The sequence below is a fragment of the Dendropsophus ebraccatus genome, chromosome 8, assembly GCF_027789765.1.
Source record: "Dendropsophus ebraccatus isolate aDenEbr1 chromosome 8, aDenEbr1.pat, whole genome shotgun sequence".
NCBI classification, from domain to species: domain Eukaryota; kingdom Metazoa; phylum Chordata; class Amphibia; order Anura; family Hylidae; genus Dendropsophus; species Dendropsophus ebraccatus.
Window position 1 is genome coordinate 14,064,532 of NC_091461.1, and position 6,000 is coordinate 14,070,531.

General features: G+C 41.6%; 1 protein-coding gene across 1 annotated transcript; it reads left to right on the forward strand.

The window, feature by feature from the left end:
* The first annotated feature begins 498 nt into the window (after positions 1-498).
* On the forward strand, positions 499-3,943 carry LOC138799072 (trypsin-like). Its single transcript, XM_069979838.1, has 5 exons — positions 499-608; positions 823-976; positions 2,751-3,004; positions 3,328-3,464; positions 3,726-3,943. Exons 1-5 carry the CDS (start codon positions 569-571, stop codon positions 3,873-3,875), a joined length of 735 nt encoding a protein of 244 aa, XP_069835939.1. The 5' UTR covers positions 499-568; the 3' UTR covers positions 3,876-3,943.
* Positions 3,944-6,000: the final 2,057 nt, after the last annotated feature.

Consider the following 6,000-nt stretch of genomic DNA (forward strand, 5'->3'; position numbering starts at 1 on the left):
TTTATTGCCACTAAGAGTATGTATATTTTACAGTAGCATATCAAATATCATATCTCCCAGGATTTGCATGCCATAGAGAGTCCACTGCAAAAAAAGAGAGCATTATATCATTGCCGATGTGCAAACATTTAAGGATTACTCTTTCTTCCAGAACCGCTCTGTACGAACAGAAGTCAAAAAAGACAATTATTTGTCCAGCAATACTGACCACTCCAGTTGGGTAGATGGCTAGCTTTCAGGCCATAGGTCTTGCCTGCTCAGGTATAATACACCAAGAGATTAGAAAGGTATTGGAGTAAGTGTCAAAAGTGTTGAACCACTGAATAGCCAATCTACAGTAATTGTGAACAACACTTTAAAAAATAACTTCTTATCATGGGAATTTTGTCATTATGACCATTTGGAATTTTAGGCAGATATCCATATATTCACCTCAAACCGATAAAATTCATTGGAATTCTTTTAATATAAGACAGGTGTCCTTGGACCCCTTCCCACCATGTTCCAGTGAGCATATAAATAGGAAACATGCTGGATGGTCCAGTACAACACGACTTAGGAACCAACCATGAAGCTTCTTTTGGTAGCAGTCATCCTCGGAGTAGCAGGTAAGAATTTCTTCTTGGATCCCAATGCAAAATCAAGCTGCCCTTCACCATTGATGTCTTCTTATGTGCTTTTGGTTCTTGGGCTAGACAGCTTAATTCTGCACTTCGGCACCCTCCAAAAATACTTTTTGTAACTTTTTTTGTAACTTTTGTTTAAAAATAGACATCTGAACATTATCTAAATCTCCAAATTTCCTCTCCTTTTTTTACACAGCCGCTTTCGATGACGATGATAAAATCGTCGGAGGGTACACCTGCTCCCAAAACTCCATCCCCTACCAGGCATCTCTGAACTCTGGCTACCATTTCTGCGGTGGAACCCTGGTCAACAGCCAATGGGTGATCTCCGCTGCTCACTGCTACAAGTCGTAAGTACTGACCATTTTTAATTGCATATTATCAGACTTATAAAAATATATCTGAATAAGCAGGGTAGGGACAAACGTGGGAATTTTAGAATATGGTCCCAACCCCCTCTGTTCTTGAAGTTCATTAGGATAGTTTTTGGATAGACAATGATTTATTTAGTTGTTTTCTGTTGCTATTTTCCCCACCAATCCATAGTGTTCCTATTCATACAGGTAAAAACTAATCAATAAAATAATCAAAAACTGTTTTTTTTTGTTTTGAAAAATCCATAAAATAATCCAACCTACTCCATAAAATAGTTATATATAAATTTTTTACAAATAAATTTTTTATCCCTAATTTTTTATGAATTTTGCATAGGGAAACTTTTTTATGGTGCGTTCACACCTACAGGATCTGCAGCTGATTTTCTGCAGCAGATTTCATTTAAATAACTGAACACAGCATCAAATCTGCTGCAGGTCTGCTGCAGATCCTGTAGGTGTGAACCCACCCTTAATGCTGAATTTTATCAAATTAAACAATATGAGATTAATGGGATTAATAGCATCTTTCACCCATAATCGTGTAAGGAACTGGTTTTAATATGCTGGATGATAGCTACTATGACTAGAGATGAGCGAAGCGGTTCGGCTGGTATGGGATCTGGTTCGGATTTTTCCAAAAGTCCGAGTCTGGTCGGATTCGGATTTTTGGAAGTCCGCTCCGAATTTTTTTTTTCTTGCTTTCTTAAATGGCAGCCGCCATTTTAGAAAGCAGGAAGTGTTCTGGGCAGGAAAAGCGCTTTCCCATGATGCCCAGAACACATTCAATCAGCTGGGATGTTGCACTAGCCCACCCCCTGTGTGACGTCAGTATTGCTTTAAGAGGAGCGGTCACATGACCGCACCTCGCAGTGTGCAGAGAGAGAGGAAGGAGACTGTTACCAGTGCACAGAGCTCGGTAGTGACAAAACGCTGCTGCTGCTCTGAAAAGATATTGTACAAAAGCAAAGACAAAAAGATTATTAGGAAAGCGGACAGGAGAAACATATAGTGATTGAGAGGAAAATAGAGAGGGCGAAAGGTAGATAGGTAGATAGATTAGGCATAGGAGAGCAAAGGGTGCACAGAACAAAAACGTGCTATACAGATATACAAGTACTATAGTTGGACCCTTGGAAAAGTGTATTTGACATAGGTGTTTTCCTGAGGCACAAATATATACCTTGTGCATGTGTGTAGAATAAAACTCTAAAAAAAAGTGCGATACAAATATACAAGTACTATAGTTGGACCCTTGCGAGAGTGTAGTGGAGAGACTGCTCCTTCACTGCATTTGTGACCTTTTTCCTGCATAGACCCTGTAATGGTGAATTCCCTGCAGAGACCCTGTAATGGTGAGTTTCCTGCATAGACCCTGTAATGGTGAGTTTCCTGCATAGACCCTGTAATGGTGAGTTTCCTGCATAGACCCTGTAATGGTGAATTTCCTGCATAGACCCTGTAATGGTGAATATTGAAGTCTAAAAAGAAAAAATTGACTTTGAGATATTGAAAAGATGTTACTGACATGTAGAGCTCTAAATACAACCAAATACACTACCCCCGTATCATATAGATGCTTTAAACTATGAAATCCGAAGAAATCCGAAATTCGGTCGAATCGAACTTTTCAAAAAAATCCGGAAGTCTGGTCGGAACGAACTTTTGAAAAGTTTGCTCATCTCTAACTGTGACAGAGGCCAACAAAAATAAGTCTAAATAATTCTAAAATTGAAATCTAACACTACAGGAGCATTCAAGTCCGTCTTGGAGAGCATAACATTTATAGCACTGAAGGTACCGAACAGTTCATCAACTCAGCCAAGGTCATCCGCCATGGAAGCTACAGCTCCAGAACCCTAGACAATGACATCATGTTGATCAAGTTGTCCACTCCCGCCACCCTCAACTCCTACGTCCAGCCTGTTGGTCTGCCCACAGGTTGTTCTGCTGCCGGCACCAGCTGTCTGATCTCTGGATGGGGCAACACCCTCAGCAGTGGAAGTAAGTATATAAAATTCAAATATACACACACAAACATACACACAAACATATATATACATTCACTACATACATACATCTGCCCTCCCACTTTTCACTAATCTATAAATTCACCGCAAAAACCTCAATGTATTCCTATATTTACAGCATAAAAAACATTCACAATACATGCATATGAGAACACCATATACTACTACTGTGCAGAAACCATACGGTAACATGCAAACACAGTGGTCATTGAAAAATGTTCCTTCCAATCTGGAAAAACTTTATATTTTTAAGTCTAAGAAACATATAATGTGATAATCATTTCTATTTACTTGTAGCAAACATGCCTGACAACCTCCAGTGCCTGAACGCCCCCATCCTGACCACTGCCCAATGTACCAGTGCCTACCCTGGAGAGATCACCGACAACATGATCTGTGTTGGATACCTGGAGGGAGGCAAGGATTCCTGCCAGGTACAGTAATCGCTGATCATAGTAATCATATTGAACCACTAGTATTAGTCTATAGCAGCTAGACATTACTCACACAAGAATGTATGGCCATCAAGCCAGAGGTTCTCCTGAATAAGCTTAGATCTCAATAGGGTTTAATGGAAATTTATGGTCCATTCACCTGAACTGTGGATGTTCCAAGCGCTGTGGTCATATAATGGATGGAAAAAGATGCCCTAATCACATCTTTTGTCTTCTATAATAATGTTTTCCTCTTCTCAGGGTGACTCTGGTGGACCCGTGGTCTGCAATGGACAGCTCCAGGGTGTTGTCTCTTGGGGATATGGCTGTGCCCTCAGGAACTATCCTGGTGTCTACACCAAGGTCTGCAACTACAACAACTGGATCTCCAGCACCGTTGCTGCCAACTAGACCCTTCATTAGTCCATATTCTTGGCACATGTAGCCAATCATATCAATAAATGAGTTATTGCCTTTAATACATTGTATTGCACTTATTACTAAAATGCTATCCATATAATGGTGGCCTAAGTCTCTCGGAAAGTTCTTGATTTGTCTCAGATGTAACTGATTTAGTTTTAGTTAGGACCTGGAATGGTCATTGTCGTTTCAGCAAACTTTGCATAAAGCTACAGTATTAAGATAGGAAACTGTGTACTATACCTTATCAGAGAAAAATGCTTATCTGGCTACTTTCCTGACCCTCTTCCTTCCTAAACCCACCTATTAGTCTGAAGAACAGCTTAAACCTGTCCATAGAGACAAGATGGACTATTAGCTCAGTGATCAGTTACATGCTGCCCATAGAGAGGGGAAGGAAAAAGGATTTAGGAAGAGGAGTGACCGGAGAGAGCCCAAGAGGAACATGAGAATTATATCGCACCCCAGCTTCTACTGCTTTGGACTGCTCTATAATGTCCATTGTGCTGCTGCTATTTCCGAGGGTCTTTCATTGGGAAGCAGGATCTCCTTATCCTAAAATGTTACTGAGGATTAAACATCTACTGAGAGTTATCATACAGCAAAAAGGATATTACCTAAAAGCTACACAAAATCATATGTCATATGATAAAGGCTGAATACCTCTTCCAACTTCCTCAGTGACAGCACCTGATCCTTGGAGTACAAACATCCTGATCCCTCCAATTTCGCAAAGGGGAGATGGGAAAACTCCTTTAAGCTCCACTATATTAGGCAAATACATAGCAACAATTGCACACCCTCTGCATCCCCTATAGCTATGGCTCTGGGGATAGCACTAGTCACCATAGTACTTATATAATCAAACCAAATAAAATAGTGTGTCTAAGTATACTCTGTCCATCTATCATAGCAGCCATTGTATAACTTCTCCTGTACTTGTACTTAGACTTATAGTTGTACAACTTCCAAAAACTGAAACCTTCTCCTCTTAAAGGGGTTGGCCACTTTATGGTAAAATTGTTTAGTGTATAGTATTAGTAAGTGTACTCACTGTATATACTGACAGCAGCTCCCTGTGTACTCACTGTATATACTGACAGCAGCTCCCTCAGCAGCTAATATCAGACTCCTCTCCTCCAGGCTGTGCTGCCCTTCTCCGGTTTGTTTCTGTCCATAAAATGGCCGACATGGACGAGCATGTGACCATACCCCACCCCCCAGTGTCCACCACTGAGTCTGTATATGTCTATGGAGGACACAGGGGACAGGGCATGGTCACATGCTCCTCAATGTCAGCCATTTTATGTACAGAAACAAAACAGAGCAGGGCAGCCCAGCCTGGAGGAGGGTAGACGGATTTTAGCTCTATGAGGTACACATGGAGCTGCGGTCAGTATATACAGTGAGTACACAGGGAGCTGCTGTCAGTATATACAGTGAGTACACAGGGAGCTGCTGTCAGTATATACAGTGAGTACACAGGGAGCTGCTGTGAGTATATACAGTGAGTACACAGGGAGCTGCTGTGAGTATATACAGTGAGTACACAGGGAGCTGCTGTCAGTATATACAGTGAGTACACAGGGAGCTGCTGTCAGTGTATACAGTGAGTATACAGGGAGCTGCCGTCAGTATATACAGTGAGTACACAGGGAGCTGCCGTAAGTATATACAGTGAGTACACAGGGGGCTGCTGTCAGTATATACAGTGAGTACACAGGGAGCTGCTGTCAGTATATACAGTGAGTACACAGGGAGCTGCTGTCAGTATATACAGTGAGTACAGGGAGCTGCTGTCAGTATATACAGTGAGTACACAGGGGGCTGCTGTCAGTATATACAGTGAGTACACAGGGAGCAGCTGTTAGTATATACAGTGAGTACACAGGGAGCTGCAGTCAGTATATACAGTGAGTACACAGGGAGCTGCTGTCAGTATATACAGTGAGTACAGGGAGCTGCTGTCAGTATATACAGTGAGTACACAGGGGGCTGCTGTCAGTATATACAGTGAGTACACAGGGAGCTGCTGTCAGTATATACAGTGAGTACACAGGGAGCTGCTGTCAGTATATACAGTGAGTACACAGGTAGCTGCTGTCAGTATATACAG

What these genes read in the sequence shown, in the direction of transcription:
- LOC138799072 (XM_069979838.1), top strand. Translation starts at nt 569, where the DNA reads ATGAAGCTTCTTTTGGTAGCAGTCATCCTCGGAGTAGCAG. An exon ending in AGTCATCCTCGGAGTAGCAG is followed by an intron (nt 609 to 822) that starts GTAAGAATTTCT and finishes TTTTTTACACAG; the next exon opens with CCGCTTTCGATGACGATGAT. An exon ending in CAACACCCTCAGCAGTGGAA is followed by an intron (nt 3,005 to 3,327) that starts GTAAGTATATAA and finishes ATTTACTTGTAG; the next exon opens with CAAACATGCCTGACAACCTC.